The sequence below is a fragment of the Cyanistes caeruleus genome, chromosome 22, assembly GCF_971803275.1.
Source record: "Cyanistes caeruleus chromosome 22, bCyaCae1.hap1.1, whole genome shotgun sequence".
NCBI classification, from domain to species: domain Eukaryota; kingdom Metazoa; phylum Chordata; class Aves; order Passeriformes; family Paridae; genus Cyanistes; species Cyanistes caeruleus.
The window spans coordinates 7,940,127-7,956,459 of record NC_141722.1 but is presented as its reverse complement, the minus strand read 5'-3'; the positions used below and the strand labels follow the sequence as shown (position 1 = coordinate 7,956,459).

Genomic DNA, 16,333 nt, shown 5'->3' with positions numbered 1-16,333 from the left:
GTGTGAGTCATGGTGTCTAACAAAGTCCCCTTTACTGTGTTCTAGGGTATTTATTTTAGATAATGCACAGTTACTTTTCCTTGCTTTTTTGTTAAGTTACACATCATCTCAAATATGTATTTCTCTTCACATGATAAATTCTCCTGTACCAAGATTAATTTTGTGGCTGTATACAACTGCAGTAGAGATCAGGGCACCCTTTGAGCCATGCTTTAATATTCTGCTATGTGATAGGTTTTATAGGCATAACTGTTGCCATCCCCTTGGCTCTGGGTGTTACATGCATCAAGGCCATATAACCCTCAAGAGAGGGCAAAGTGACTTTGCCTGGTAATCTCCCACCTCCTTTCTTTCTTATCACTGTTTTTCTCCATGTTGTTTAATTTCTGCATTTATCCTTATGTCACTTTGCTCCTCCATTGGCTCTCTGTCACACTGGGATTTTGATTTTCCCTTATAAACTTAATTTCTTATTTGTTCCTTTGTATTGTCCCTTTAGTGTTTCCAAATATGCAGGTCTTTCTTTAGTGAGCAAATTAATTTAGTTACTCTGCTCTCTGGGGTCATGAGTCATTCTGAAGGTCCCAGATCAGGGAAATTCTCTTTCAATGGAGATTTCACTTGAAAATCTCCAGGATAATATGTGATTTAAGTATATGTTTAGAAAAAAGCATTTCTTTGTGTGCAGCCTGACAGAAGGTTCTTTAAGTTGTGCAAAGCAAATGTAGCACAGGTGCAAACTAGGAGTCAGGTTAAAGGAGTGAGATTAACCAAGGAGATAAACCAGCAAGGAGTAGAGCCCACTGTGTGTGTGATTGATGGAACCAATTCCAAGACTAAAGACTGCAAAGTCAAGCTCAGTCTGCTCAGGAAGGCATCACACTTGCTTCTTCCTCTTGCTGCACACAATTTCTGACCGTGGGGGAATCCTTCATTGTTTTTCTAGGGAAAAGAACCCTTTACAGAAATGGAATTACCAGTGGAAACACACGACCTGAATTTCTGACTCCAGCCATAAAGGGTTGCAGTCTCCACACAGCAGCAGGGGCTTTACCTTCAGGGGGCATTAAGAGAGCCTCAAATAACCAGGATTCCTGTAGCCTATTGCCGTTTATTTAGGGGGCTGTCAGGCTTAATTAACTGATCTTTATAAAGGGCTTCTAGACCCTCAAGTGGGTGGAGTTTCCAGTGCAAGTATTGGGCCCAATCCCGCATTTTATTCATGCTGTGAAGTTTGCTGTTGTTACTAGAGGTAATTGAGAGCACAACAGAGAAAAAAAGAGTCTTGGAAATCGTGGATTTATTCTAAAAGAAAATTTTCCCTCCAGGCAGACTTGAGTAACTTCATTTTTCTATCCTGTACATCATACACCTCATGGACCTCTAAACCTTCTCTGTATAGATTCTATTTGAAGCCTTTCATGCAATTCAGATTGAGTCCAAGTCCTGCTTTGTAGAGGATGTATCCATATAGCACAGAAAAGTGACATGATTTTATTGGTGAAGTTATTAAGAATTTTCCAGGAACTTGAGACAGAATTTTTCCCCAGTTGAATGAAATCTTTGTCCTTGTACCCTCACACATACCTGATAGTGTCTTTAAAGGAGACAGCCCTGGAATGACTGAATAAACTAGAGTTTACCAGCTCTACCACCAGCAATTTGTAGGAGCTGCACAGGGCTGTTACTGTTGGAGGCCACACACCTTTTCCATGGTCAAATAGGAGATGTCTTTCTTCACCTCAGTTTCCTCATGGATAAAGGAGACACGATGCTTCATTACTTTAACAAGATCCATGAATAAATATTCACTGGGCATCTGAGTGCTCTGTGATGGTTGGGTGGAAGGTGCAGAAGAGTCAGGTGTTACTAACTTTGGCTGATGCAGTTGGAGTAGCCTGCACAGACTTTCTGTCCTTGAATCTTTGGGGACACTGCTCTCAGTGGGACAGTCCTGAGGGTGGCCGTGTCTGTGCCCGTGTGCTGGGCTTGATGCAGTGTCTGTGTTCTTGTTCCAGATGTCCAAGACCAGTGCCAGCCTTGGCAACCTGCTGAACATTAAGACAGAAGGTGAAGGCAGCCAGGCTGGGGCTGGGGAGCCAACCCAGTACTTGGGCAAGGCAGTGAAGGCACTTGTCCAGGAGAAGCTCTCTGAGCCATGGAAGATGTACCTGCGCCGGTAAGGAGAGCATGGAACTGGGAATGGAGGAAAGGGAGAAGTGCTTCCTTTGCAAAGTGTCTGACTCACTGGCTCACCCTGAGCACAGAGTTCTCTTGAATGTAAAAGCCTAATTCTCTCAGACACTGATCACCTGAACACATTTAGCCCTTGCTCACATCTACCTGCACCAGGTGTTAACGTCTGGTAAAAAATAACCTGCCCACATATAATTATTTTGCAAAGGAATCTTGAGAACCAAATACAAGCAAAGATCTTCATGTAGTTCTGTTATCCTGGACTTCACCTTAGGCTCCTCCTTATGAGCCTGTTGTGTGAGGCCAGGGGACTGAGTGCAGCTGTGCTCTCAGTGCTGGTCCTGTGAGACCGTGGCCAGTTTCACTGGAGCCTTGACATGCTTCCTGTGGCATTTCAGCTGAAACAAAACAGCTTCTGGGGATGTAGAGGCACGGGAGTAAGGAAAAGGATATGGAAGCTGGAATGATTGCTGCTGCTTTTGTTGTAGGAAAGGAGGCTCAAAAAGCAAATGGAGCAGATACAAAGCTCACCCATGTACAGGGACGTGCACATACGTGCTCAGACAGACATGTGCTTTGAGTGCTCACAGATGCACCCAGGCAGACACATAGGTTTGTGCTCTGACACAGAGAGTCACCTACCAAAAAAAAAAAAACCCAGTGTGCCAGTGCACACTTTGTAAATCACAGGCTTGAATGGAGAAGACTAGAAAATCTTGCAGTCCATGAGCCCCTGGCTGGCGTGAGATCCTTCCCTGCAGTCCATTTGAATTTGGTCTGGTCTGGTTGTTAATTCTGCCAGGCAGTGTGGCTATTTTCTTGTCTCTGGGAGCATTATTCTACCACAAATGTCACACCCTTTTCCGTGGTATGCTGCCTGAATTCCACTTTTTGTAGTTTTGCTGCAGCTCTGTTTATATCCCTTGAACCACAGCAGATCATCCCTCTCTGCAGCTGGAGTTCAGCCCCTTCAGATAGTCACAAACTTCCAGCATTCCACTTAGCCAGGTTTACTTACTTCCTTTAATCTGACTCTGGATTAGTCCCTCCTGCCTGTGGGTCCTGTTGCTTTCCTGCTGTTGCCTAGATGGTGCAGAATTTCCCCCCTCCTGACAGAACAAGCTTTCTACCCACAAAAAGGCAGCTCACAATTTGTTTTTATCTGCACAGAGTAATGTATAGTACCATGTTTATCATCGTCTGTGACACAGAATTGCTTTTAATGTTGTTTAGTGATTCCCAATGTATAAAACACCCCCCACACCCAGGTGTATTTTGTTGTGTGTTTCTAAACATGATTCTCCTGTTCTGAACGTTCTCCCTTGTCTTGCCAAACCTCTCTGTGCTCTTTTTCTCCTTTTGCACTGGTATTGCCACCTCCTCCCAGTTTAGTATCTTTGTGAAATTCCTAAATATGCTGTTTACTCCTAGATTACTAATTAAGATGTCAAACAGACTAACCCAAGTTGTCCTCTCAGCAGTCACGATGCCTCCTTCTCCCAGCTCAGTGTGGTGCTGTTTGTCATCAGCCTTTGTTTATGGTCCCTCAGCCAGTTTCAAGCCATGAGGTGGCATTACATCCAGGCCAACTGGAATTAATTCTAAGCATATGCAAAACTGAATCAAATGCTTTACTAAAATCCAAATATATTGCATCCCTTCATCCACTAATTTTGTAATTCTATCAAAAAAAGCAATTAAAATTGTCTGGCAAGATTTATTCTTTATAATCCTGATGCTGTTTATTGCTCATGGTTCCTTTATCCTCTAGATGTTTAATGATTTTCTCCTCCCTCTTAATATTTGTTCCATTACTTTACTGGAAGGAGAAGTTAAGGCCAGAGGTATGATAATTGCCAAAGATGACTTGTCTTTTTTTTTTCCCCCTCAAAGAACCAGTACCTTAACTGTTTAATTTCCTTTTTTTTTTCCCACTTATGTAGTACCTCCCACTTCTCTATGGCTTAAAAACCAGCAAATGGTAATGTAATCAGTTTGGGAGTTAATTTCCATTGCACTTCAGGACATACATCATCCAGACTGACTGATTTGTGCATTTTTATATTTTTTGAATGAATCCCTTTATCTCCTCTTCTAGAAGGTCTTCACTACATCCCAGATTCTCTGCTCTGTCTTTTAGTTTTTTCATCCACAGCAAATTTTATAATTCAGCCATTTTTGATTCATCACCTCCCTTTTTGTGGGAGGCCCTCTTTCTAGGTTCAACACTTCTTGTCTCTGATAAAACAGCCCCTTTAGTTTGCAATAACATGGTTTCTTCTCTCTTACCCCACAGTTACTTTCCTTCCTCTTCTCCCTGCAAGCTGTAACTGACAGCACATGTTCTATATCCACAGACCTTCTTTCTCCAGTACAAGTTTTTTCTCTTTCCTTTACCCTCCCGTTGGTGAGAGGTCCCTCCTGGGACCATATAGACTGCTGTTTGTTTCTCGCTTTCCTGCTCATCAGAGCAACTGTAGTTTGTTGTACCTTAATTATGCAAGATTCCCTTGTTAAGTTTCAAATCCTTCCTGCCAGTGTTTCCTACTTGTTTTCTTGATTCCCTGTGATTCTGGAGTTTCCTGAAATCACATTTATTTGTGCTGCACTTATTAAGTCCAGAGGATCTCAGCAGTGGGTGAGCAGTGACACCACGCTGCACTGGTTTTGCCCTCTTGGCCATTTCCTCCAACACAAGCCATATCTTGGATAATGTGGTGTGTTTTGCTCTGGGGTTTGCATGGCAGGGTTGTTGTTCTGTACATCAGGGATGGTGCTGTGCAGTATTTCTGCAGTCCAGGCTGTAATTGCTGCTTAGCTGATGCTTCATCTCTCCCATCTGGGAGGTACCCTCCTATCCAGGGCAAGGGGTGGGTAGATTCTGGATCTAGGTTCTCTGGAATGACTGTTGTTTGTGGGAATGCTAAGAGAGTTAAAAAACACGGAAAAAAATGTCTGTTCCAACTCTGCTTCTCTCCTGGGGCCTTCCCTAAGATGTCTGCTTGTCTATTTTGGCCAGGTTTGGCACCAAGGATTTCTGCGATGCCCAGTGTGACTTCCTCCATAAGGTGCATTTCCACTGTGTGGTGGAGGAATGTGGAGCCCTCTTCAGCACCCTGGATGGAGCCATCAAGCATGCCAAGTAAGTAGGAGAGCAGGAGGCAGAGAAAGCTCTGCAGTGCACACTACAGCTCAAGGCCCCAGCTTCCTTCTAAAGGCAGTGGAATGTCCAAGTAAAGAATGAGTAGGGCCTTCAGTGGCCATTCACGTGTCTGAGTCTGAAGGGGTTCTAGGGAAGGAGATGTTACAAATTTCAAGACACATCTGCTAGCACAATTGGTCTCTCCTGTTGGATGGTTCCCTGTGGTTCACTGCAGGTGACTGGCTTCTCCCAACAGCCCTGGGAAGCTGCCCCACAGCTGATCTCAGTAACTGCAGTGATTCTGGGGTTGCTCTAAGTTTAACATGGCACCTGTCTCCACCCATCTTAATGATTTCCCTTCTCTTCATAGATGGTTTAGGAGGGCCCTAAATCTTACCTAAAAGTCTCCAGAGCCCTTTTTAGGATTTATCCACACCAGTTTATTTACAGGCTCCTGCCACATTCTTGTTGATGTTTAATCAAATTACGTGAAATGGTCAAGAATTTATGTCTGAATTAGTATCACGTTTTGCAGTTTTCACTTCCGAACTGAAGGTGGAACTGTAAAAAGCAACTCCGAGTCTCCTTTCTCAACTGCTACTGAGAACAAGGCTTCACTGGCCCCTTCATCACCATCTGCTGCTTCTGCCACCATGGCCAGTGCTCCCACCCTGGACGTGCCCACTCCAAATCCAGCTGCTATGCCCTCTGCTCCCACACTACTTGCTTGGAAGCAGCTGGCTTCGACCATACCCCAGATGCCTCAGATCCCAGCATCAGTGCCTAACCTGGCAGCTTCACCCTTGGCAACGACTTCCCTGGAGAACGCCAAGCCTCAGGTCAAACCTGGATTTCTCCAGTTCCAGGAGAAGTAAGTTTCAGCTGCTGTTTGCCTCCTTCTATCCTCCCAGCCCTGCAGTCCCCTCTGTACCTCTCCTCAGAGCTGCACTGCTACACTTCTGTAAAGTCTAGGAAATACTTTGAGATTTTTGAGTGCATCTGAGAGCACTTTTAGGCATGAGTTTAGAAGATAAATAAACTTGGTGATCTGTCACTGATTCCTGTTTGATCCCTTGCGAGAGCTGTGCAGAAATACAGGTATTTTCTTTGTATGTTTGACAGTGAAGGGTTGTTGGGCCAGAAATCCATGGACTGATTTGGGGCCGGGGGGAAGGTACCAAACCCATTTAGCTGATGAGACTGGCAGTGTTGGTTTTGTCAGGGCAGGGGAAGCCCTGGCATCCTGCAGTGGCCACGCCCAAGAGTTGTGTTTCCTTTGAACTTTAAATTGGAAAAGTGGCCCTCAAAGACTACAGAACCCACCGTGCATTGCTGTGTTCTGATAATCCTAATCAAGAAAGTGCAGTAGCTCGGTGGAATTGCAGTAATGTTGCCAGCTTCAATTTCCCTGAAGAGGAAGGTGGCTATGGGAAATCTGTGGGCCATGTTTGGAACAGAGGCTTCAGCTGGGCTCCCCTTGAATTAAATCTTGGCAAAGAAACAAATGTGTGAAATGAGTGAAGGTGATGATTGGGTTTTGGATGTATTCCAGTGATCCCTGCTTGGCAACAGACTGCAAGTATGCCAACAAATTCCACTTCCACTGTCTCTTTGGGAACTGCAAGTATGTGTGCAAAACCTCTGGCAAAGCAGAATCCCACTGCCTCGACCACATCAACCCCAACAATAATCTGGTGAATGTGCGAGACCAGTTCGCTTACTACTCCCTGCAGTGTCTCTGTCCGAACCAGGTAAGAGCCATTCCAGAGTAGTGTTCTGGCAGGACTGGGGAGAAGGAGATGAAGGATCAGGTAGACTGACTCCCCAGCAGGAAGTGAGGCTGTGTGTGGCTTTCTTGGCCCTACTACAGAATCATGGAAGTCATAATTACGTGGTCTGGAAAAACATTTGGTTTCTATCAAACAGGAAATCTTGATACTTTTGTGTTTCTTTCACTTGGGTGAAGTGGACAAGGGAATGATCTGAGATCATCTGAGAGACATAAGATGAAATAGAATAAAAATCTGTGATGAATCTGTGAAGAATCCAGGGAAAGCCATGAGTAAGGTTTAGGATATTTCAGTGTAGAATAGTGTATTACAGAGTACACAATAGCAAGGTAAAAGGACTCGAGAGGGAACAGGGTGCATGGCAGGTTGTGGAAGATAAAATGGGATCTGGAGTATCAGTGCAGGCCCCTCTGACACCTCAGAAGGGACACCATCAGTAGCAGGCAGTTGAAGATGCTTTTGTTTTAGACCTGCCTAAAGCAGCACGTGTGTGCTCCCCTCTAGCACTGTGAATTCCGGATGCGAGGGCATTACCACTGTCTGCGTCCTGGCTGCTACTTCGTGACTAACATCACCACCAAGCTGCCCTGGCACGTGAAAAAGCATGAGAAGGCAGAGAGAAGGGCAGCCAACGGCTTCAAATATTTTACCAAGCGGGAAGAATGTGGCAGACTAGGTGAGTTTTGTCCCATTTCTCGTGTGCTGTGTCCCATGTCCAGGCCAAGAATGCCATAAGTTAGAACCTGCAAGTTATGCTTAAGAGGTATTTGGACATTAAATCACTAAACAAGAAAGGCAACAAAACATAAAACAGTTCCTGGTCTGTCTGGTTGAAGCATGTTTTCACAAATAGACCCAAGGTAAATGAATAGAAACTGTACTACAGAGAGTTGTATATATGAATTTGTCTGGATATGCAGCTTCCTCTTTTTTCTTATTTTTGTCTACTTGTAAAAGCCTTTTTTTATTTAGTTTTTGTTTTTATACTTTACAGTCTTTTGGACCTACTGCTTGTGTTGGGTGAAATTTAAGGGAGCTCTCAGGAGGATTTTTTTTTCTTAACCAGTGCTAGTGCAGCATATTGAAAGTCAAATGGCAAATAACCAGAGAGAGATGGACAAGAACATGTAATAAGCTACTCTCTTCTCTCCAAACCCATTCTCCACAGCCTCTGTGAGCAGCAGGGACTACAGAGTTCTGATGGCAGCCCCCCTCAGAGCAGGGCCTGAGGAAACACCTGAATGTGGCACAGGCTCAGACTGGGGCTGGCCCACTTGCCAGAACTATCAGCAGCACTTCAGAAGTTATTGAAAGCAAGTGCCTCCAGAGTAAAGCTGGTAAAACAAATGCACAACAGAAAATAGAATGGGTTGCTGCAGAGGTACCTGGAGCTGAAATCCAGGATTCTGAATGGGAAGTTCCTAGAGACAACTCTATCCTGAACTGCCTGGGATTCACTTAAACCTTCTCGTTGTGGTTTGGCAATGTCACAGACCCCATCTTCCCTATCACTGCTGGTTGGAACAAAGGCTGGAAGCAAATGAGGTTCAGAATAACACCTCTGGGTGCTGTTCCTTCCCACTGCAGGAAAACAGCCACAGTAGCCAGAGCAAAACTTTTCAGCTTTGAATAGATGAAGGATTTGTACCCAGATGGACGTTTGTTTGTGGTAACCAGGGTAGTGAGTGTCAACACACCACAGCCAGCACCGACCTAGCTCCTATTTACACACGGTTGCTGTTATTTACTCACCTTTTGGTGTTTTAGGTGATAGCAGGGGCTAGACAAAGCAGGACAGTGATACTTGACACCAGCCCACAGGGATGCCCTGGCAACAGGCGAGCCCTCACCTGCCCTTTGTGCGAGTGTTCCAGTCCTGCAGCACTGTTTGTTCCCAGTCCCAGAGCACTGGGATGGGGAGGGTGGGCAGGGTGGGGAAAGTGGGACCTCAACAAACACACTCTTGGCCTGCACATGAAACACAGGCTGTCAGCTCCACATGAGCTGGGTGAGTCAGGAGCTGCTTGTCAGCGAGGCAGCTGCAGCCTTTGCATGTGTCAGCAGCGTTTGGTTTGGGAGGGATGGGGTGTGTGCATCCAGCAGGATGAACATTTGCCTATGGGCTGGCCCAGCAGACACACATTTAGCCAGCACCCTGCATTTGCCTGCATTAGATAGAGGCAGCATGGTGGGATGGTGGAGGTGTGTATGGTTTTACCAACATACGGATTCACTTCTGCATCTGTGTACATCCCTGGGGTTTATGTTGTGTATTTACAGATAGCAGGTGCAGAAAGCACTGGCCTGTTTTAAGGGCTGTGAATGTTTCTGAACAAACACACCTGATAGATTTTTTCCAACGTATGTTTCTGTGTCTATAATTATATAAGTGTGTACAGTTGTGGAGAGAGAGGTGAAGCATAGATGTATATAAGTAAAGGTGGATGGATGTTGATAGATAAGGAAAAGTGAGCCTGTAGGCTGCAGTGAGAGTCTGTAGGTCTCTGCCTCTGTGTATCTGAGGGTATGGCCAAGGGAGGATGGGAAACAGCAGATTCTGATCACTGATGGAGCTGTGTTTGAACTATGACAGGCCATTGTTTATCAGCTGTATGTGTGTTTGGGGTATGTGCACGCCTGGCACACGCAGCTGTGGCCACAAGGAGCAGAATTTGTGAAGTGCTGTATGCCAGAAGCCATATGAATTGCTTGTTGTTCAGCAACACAACCTTACTGTTACACAACAGTGTTGGAGTGGCACTAAACAGTTCCTGTCTCATTCCTGTCTGACCAGAGCTCACACACTGTCCAGAGCTACAGCTGCTATGAGACTGCTTTTCTAAGAGCACAGTTAGAAGGGGGGAAAAAAAGAAAAAAGAACTTTTCATTTCTAATCTAATTATGAGCGTGTATTTTGATTGTAGCTTCTGTGATACAGCTAAATGTCTGGGTTTGTTCTCATAAAAAAAAAAGGCACTAGCTAAGACTGAAGAGCATTGGCACTACTAGATGTAATGGCAATGTTCCTTCCTTTATAATGGCACAAAGAGGGATGGACTAGGCTCAGGCTCATGTCTTAGATCTCTGTACACTGTAATCCTCTCTTGCAGCTGCTCAGCAGGCTGTAGATTGTGGGTTTGGGGTTTTTTCATTCAGGACTGTTTCTGAATAAGCCATGACCACTGTTAATGTTCAGTCCATCAGAAATCCACATGAACAGCAGCCTTGTCTTCTCCAATCATCTTCCCTGTGGTCCTGCTCCCTCTCAGTACCTTCATGTGCAACATAAAATGGTTTTTGTGTCTGCAGGTTGCAAATACAATCAGGTGAACAGCCACTTCCACTGCATCCGAGAGGGCTGCCAGTTCTCCTTCCTGCTCAAGCACCAAATGACATCCCATGCCAGGAAGCACATGAGAAGGATGCTGGGGAAGAACTTTGATCGTGTTCCTACTCAGGTGACTTCTCGTGTGGAAGCTGTAGATCCACATGCAGTGTTGGCCCCTTTGGCTGCAGAGCTGCTGCAGTACCAAGACACTCGAACCCAGACTCCAAGGGATGTGTGTTTACACTGGGGGATGCTACTGGGAAGTGGGAGTACACCCAAGGTAGCTTTACCTGAGTGAACTTACACAAGATGAGTAAAGATGATGAAGCATAGATTGCAAAGCATTGCTTAGTGCAAACAGCTTTTCCTTGCAAATTTTGTAGAAAAAAATTGAGAAGGAAAACACTAAAACACATTTACAGCTTGCACTCTCTCCCAGCTCTTTCAATATAAATACAGTTGGCTTATTAAAATTAACGTGCTTAGGATGTGGAAGAATTGAACGTGCTGGTTAAAGCAAGTATTTCCTGTTGCATATAAAGAATTATTTGTTCCTTTCCCCAAGGATGGGAGAAATACCGATCTTGACATTTCTCTTCCCTTATTGATGTGGATTTAGTTGGGGCATTCCTTGTCCTCTCTCAGGAAGTAGCAGAGTGATGTAGTTGCTGCTTTACTAACACAGACAGCAGCTGGGAGATTAGGTCTGTTTGTTTCCTGAAGAAATGGAAGAGTTTCAGCTGCAGCACTGAGCTGCTGCTCCAAAGGACAGCATCCCTGCCTTGTTGTGAGACTTGTTTTAGCTGCCATTGACTTGGTAGATGAAACAAGCTGTCTTTATTTAAATGCCTGTGGCTGATCTGACCTTAAGAACATCATCTGGTTCTTAAGATGAGACCATCATCTTAAGACGAGACCATCTGTAGGAGCAAGATGAGAACCCTCTTTAATTCCACAAGATGGGAATGAGAGGTCCCTGTTAGTTATTAACTACTGTCAATAAGTGAACTGTTCAAGTGTAGTGCTGTTGGATTTAATGAGTTCACAGATGCTAAGGAACTATTGTTGCTGTTGTGGCAGCTTTTGGTCTCTAATAAAAAGTTGAGGTACAAGAATCAGGAAGATTTAACAAATAAATTTATCTTCACTACTCTTCCAGCATATGCTGAGTCTAATCCCAAGGATTCTAGTGCACACTGGGCAGAAAATGCTGTGTTTAACCTCCATCTTGTTTCACTGGCAATCCTGTGCCACTTAGCACAAATAGGAGCAGCAGCCTGAGCAGTCCTGGGGGCACACAGAATTGTCCTAATCCACTGCTGTGTTCAGCCCATGGAGCACCGAGGGTGAAACCACAGCTCATGTGGCAAAGCTGACCAGACCGCTGGACTGCCACTGCTTTTTGAATTGAAATGAAACCCCCAGTTTCTCCCGTGCCCTGGTGCTCTGTGGGCAGTTCATGGTGTGTTTGACCTACCCATGGAGCTGTCCAGGCCAGTGCAGCTGCACGTGGCCCCCAGCACGCGTGGCCCTGGTGTCAATCCCTGTTCCTGCTGCAGGGGCTCAGCGCTGACACGGCTCCGGCACGGCTCCAGCTCTGCCTGCAGCAGGACCTCCACAGTGAGGGGCAATGCCAACATTACACCTCCTCTTTGTGAGCACAGCACAATCCACACACCAGGATGCTGGTGCCAACATTAACGCTCCCAGCTCCCGAGTGCAGCACAATTCACATACCAGGATGCATATGCCAGGTTTAATGCTCTGAGCTCCTTGTGCAGGAGGATTCATGCTCCTGGCCCCAGTGCCATGGGTGCCACTCACAAGCACGTGCCAGCTGTCCCTCATGAGCTGTGGCAGAGGGAGATAAACATGCAGACAGATGGTTTTGGTCCTGGTATCTTCCTTTTGGTGTGAAAGTCCCTGTCTTGTTTTCCTGCTGCAGGTTATTGGGCACACTCCAAGAAATGAAAATCTCCCCCAGGTTGGCAGCATGGCACCCAGCCCAGCCTCATCAGGAACCCCAGCTTCCTTTCAGGGACCCCCAAGCATGATGGACACTGAAACAGAAGAGTACATGGATTACACTGGCTGTAGCCCTGGGGGCATCTCCTCTGAATCTTCCAATATGGACCGCAGCTGCTCCAGCACTCCAGTGGGCAATGAAAGTACATCAGCAGGTAAGGGAGAAGGGTGTGTGTGAAATGGATCAGGAGTTGCCTGCTCTCCTGGGAGATAAGCTCATAAAAAGAGGCCAAGGGACAGTTGCATCTAAAAATACACACTGTGCCAACTTCAGTAGTGCCTCACACTAACCCAGCTCTCTCCAGCACCTGAGAGAAGAGGTCCATCAAAATACACACCTCAAGCATCCAGGAACTAGCAGCATAATTTTTTCCTCCCATGAAGAGAGATTTTTATCCTGGGTCTTGGAGTTGGGTCTATTTTAATAGCTGATTAAAAAAAAAAAAAAAAAAAAGAGCTGTGGGCTACTTCTTTACTTGGCATTTCCTCTGGTATCTCTTTGTATTTACTTTGTACAGTAAAGTCAGGCACTTTGCTGTAGTGGTGAAGTACAACAGCAGATATGTCATGCACAGGGGATAAAGCCTATCACATCTGCAGAAATCAACATCTAAAAGCAGCTCACTGAGCTCACTTCCTCACCCAAAAACTCTTGTTCCACTTTGTGCAGTTGCACAGAGCACACCCCCTTCATCCCCTCTTTTGGGAAGTGAATTCCTGCCCTGTTTGCCAGGATCATGAAGAGCCATCTCCCCCTGCCCTGCATTACAGGGTCAGCTTGTCAGGAGCCAGGTACCTGGTAGGAATTCTGCCGTCATATAGTGATGACCAGGGATCTCTCAGCTGTCCTTTCCAGGGTTAAGTGGGATATTCTGCATAGGCTGCCTCAGTTTGCTTTAATTCCATACATATTTTCCTGGTTTTCTTTCCCACCCCAGATAAAGGCCATTGCAGTCATGTTGAAGGAGCACTGCTGGGTCATGGCACTGGCCCCACGGCATTATGGCACATCCAGAGGGTTCTGGTGGGGCAGTGGTTCCTGGCACTCTCCTCTGTGTCAGTAATGGCCCAAGTGCTAGGGAATGTCCCCCCACTGCTCTCCAGGCAGGGAGCAGCTCCATCCCCCCCAAGTGCAGGAGCACCCTTACAGCTGTTACCTGAAGCAGGCAGCAGTCCTAGAGATGAACAAGGACCAGAATGACCAAATTAATCCAGAATTCCTGCTTGGAAGCCTGTGTCTCTTCCACCATACCGTAAAGCCACGCTATCTCCTGCATAGACAACTCTCCTCTTCCTGGTGCTGTCAATTCCTCACCTTCTGTTTCTTCTCTGTTGCAGTTCTTTTTCATACATTTGTGAATGTGTTTTCCATTTTCATCATATTGCTTCTGCTCTTGGGTTCTCATTTCAGTTCTTTTGTTTCTTGTTTTGTTGTTTTTTTGGGTTTTTTTGGTTTTGTTTTGTTTTATTGTTTTTCTTTTTTTGTTTTTCTTTTTTCTTTTTTTTTTTTTCTCTCCACATTCTCCAGGCTGCCTGGTTCCTTCTACTGCTACTGCTGCTGCCGATGATGCAACCCACACTGCACCACAACCTCCACCACCATCTCTGCCTCCATCTTTCTCACAAGCCCTGCTTAGGTCTCCCCTTCCCACCCTCCCCTATCTCTTCTCTCCATCTTGTCTCTCATACTCCTTGCTCAGTGCCACTCTGGGAGCCAGCAGAGGCATTGTCATGCCTGCCGCCAGCACCACTGGGTTTTCGCCCATCATTGCCACTCCAACTCCAGTAAAAAGTGACGTTCCCTTAGTGCAGGATGCAGCAGGTAACACTTCTTTGCTTTCTCTCCATGTCCTGTGCCCAGCTCCGTCCCCACTCACCCTGCCCACGTTTTTTCTCTGCACCTTTGGGTTGGTAGAGCAGCAAAGGTCACTCTGTGCCTTATCAAATGTTATCCAAGGGCCCATCCATGCCTGCTCCTTTTCCCTGCTGACACAGTAACCACAGCAAAGGGGAAACAAACCACAGCAAATCATTCACAGACGTTTGGATGGATAACTGAGAGCAATTGCCACCAATTCCTGACTATGAGAAAAACCTAACAAAATCCACAACTAAAATGCATTTTCAGTGTTTTGGTAACCTCAAAGTGGCCACAGAGCCAACTTTTGCTCATGTGGCATTAATGGGACCTGGACTTTTTGGTTAGATCTTCCAGGCCACCCAAGCCAGTGCCTGCCTTAGTGTGCTGGACACAGTGGGTGAATGTCTGATGAGGTACCCAGGTCCTGTGTTTCAACTGATCTTGCAAACTTCATGTGAAGCCACAAAGTTCAGGGCAGCCTTCCCAGGATGAGGAATGCAGTACAGGCAGAGTCACATGATGACATCATCAGACAGGTTGAGCTGTTTCTCACACTCGTTATTTATATCTGCTCTAATCAGCTGCAGAAAATGCAGATAGATTTCAGTTTGAAGCTGCCATGATTCCCGTGTGTGACTAAGATCAGAGATGTCTCAGGCTGGGTATTCTCATTCCATCTGGGAATGGCTTTTAGGGTGTGTCTCATTTTTGGCTTCTTTTCCCAACTCCTAGTTCTTTTCCAGTTAATTAAGGACATCTTTGTGCCTAACGTTCACACTTAGGAGGCTTCTGGCAGCCTACAAATATCCCAATCATTCTTCCTCCTAGGTTTTTAGTAATATGTAAATCCAAGGTCAGTGGCTGGGAGCATGGCTGGAGGACCAAATTCACAGGTTTCCAACTCCAGTTCATAGGTTTTTCTCAAGGGACTTGGCAGGAGAAGGATCCTTGCCTTGTCCAGGGGAGTGTGTGCCAATTAACAAAATTCACAAGAAACTCTATCTTTGCTTCTTTTTAACTGAATTGCATGCAGCCTGAAACCTACTAACCTTGTGCTGTGCTTCCTCTAATCAAATATTTTAAAGTATCTTTTGTTTTTACCTTGGTATAGTTGGATGAATGCTGACATTATTAGTGGTTAAATAAATAAGCTTACGGAAAACACCATTGAGATTTGGTGGGGACCACATCCATTGAGGCTTGTAATCTTCCACAGGGTGCAGGCAAAAGAGGAGAGTGCACCAAGGTGTCATCTCTCTTCATTATGCCCTCCAAAACTTTGCCTGTTTGAGAAAACAGAACTGGTTTTCAACTAAAGTTTTAAGCACATCTGTTTGAACTATTTTAAAAGCTGTGTAGATAGAGAGTTTTAAACAGGTAAAATTTAAATTCTTCTTATTTTCCATCCAGAGTCTTTTCTCTGAGATGGGTTATCCCACATTCCCGTCTGAAGACATACCATATGAGCATTAGTTAATTAATGATAAGGAACTTGATGGTTTGGCTGTAATTTTATTAAAAGGAGTTAATCTGGACAGCAGTGACTTGTCCAGGCACCACTGCACTTACATGAGTTGGCTGGGAGTGCAGAACTGGATTTTACAATACCAGATGTTTAGGGGGGAGCAGAGAGTAAATTGGTCACAGATTCTGTAGTTAAGAGCCTGCCAGTTTCAAATCTCCAGTGACAGAAAGTTATTCTTTCACTGGTAGCTGGTTAAATCAGCCTTAGCGTGCAGTTTCCAGCATGTCACTCAGATGGTCTCACCATGGATGACCTAAGCTGGTGTCCTGAGTCTGAGCACAAGACCCATTAATTAACAAATGGTGAAGAAAAGCCCTTTGTTCTTTGCTTATCCCCACACTGTACAGAGGAGTGTTCTTTGCTTATCCCCAGCCACGTGAGAGGAGGTTCCTGCCACCACTCCCATTGCCTTGTGTGGGAGGTTTCCTTCAGTGGTCGCCACCTTCTCTGGAAGGGTTGTCACTGA

The 16,333-nt window shown here is 45.5% G+C and overlaps 1 protein-coding gene across 50 annotated transcripts in view; it reads left to right on the top strand.

The window, feature by feature from the left end:
• CASZ1 (castor zinc finger 1) overlaps positions 1 to 16,333 on the top strand; it is a 282,930-nt gene that overhangs the window by 262,527 nt on the left and 4,070 nt on the right. For 45 of the 50 annotated variants that reach the window (XR_015278800.1, XR_015278811.1, XR_015278812.1 and 42 more), the window contains 7 exons: positions 2,019 to 2,179; positions 5,216 to 5,338; positions 5,874 to 6,209; positions 6,891 to 7,089; positions 7,633 to 7,804; positions 10,438 to 10,586; positions 12,402 to 12,636. Coding sequence is in view for 8 of the 50 variants with exons in the window: in XM_086860870.1 (XP_086716996.1) it covers positions 2,019 to 2,179; positions 5,216 to 5,338; positions 5,874 to 6,209; positions 6,891 to 7,089; positions 7,633 to 7,804; positions 10,438 to 10,586; positions 12,402 to 12,636 (1,375 nt within the window). In the remaining 42 variants the exon portion in view is untranslated. Of the gene's footprint in view, positions 1 to 2,018; positions 2,180 to 5,215; positions 5,339 to 5,873; positions 6,210 to 6,890; positions 7,090 to 7,632; positions 7,805 to 10,437; positions 10,587 to 12,401; positions 12,637 to 14,009; positions 14,304 to 16,333 lie in introns of all 50 variants that reach the window. The other 5 variants (XM_086860866.1, XM_086860865.1, XM_086860864.1 and 2 more) reach the window with 1 other exon arrangement.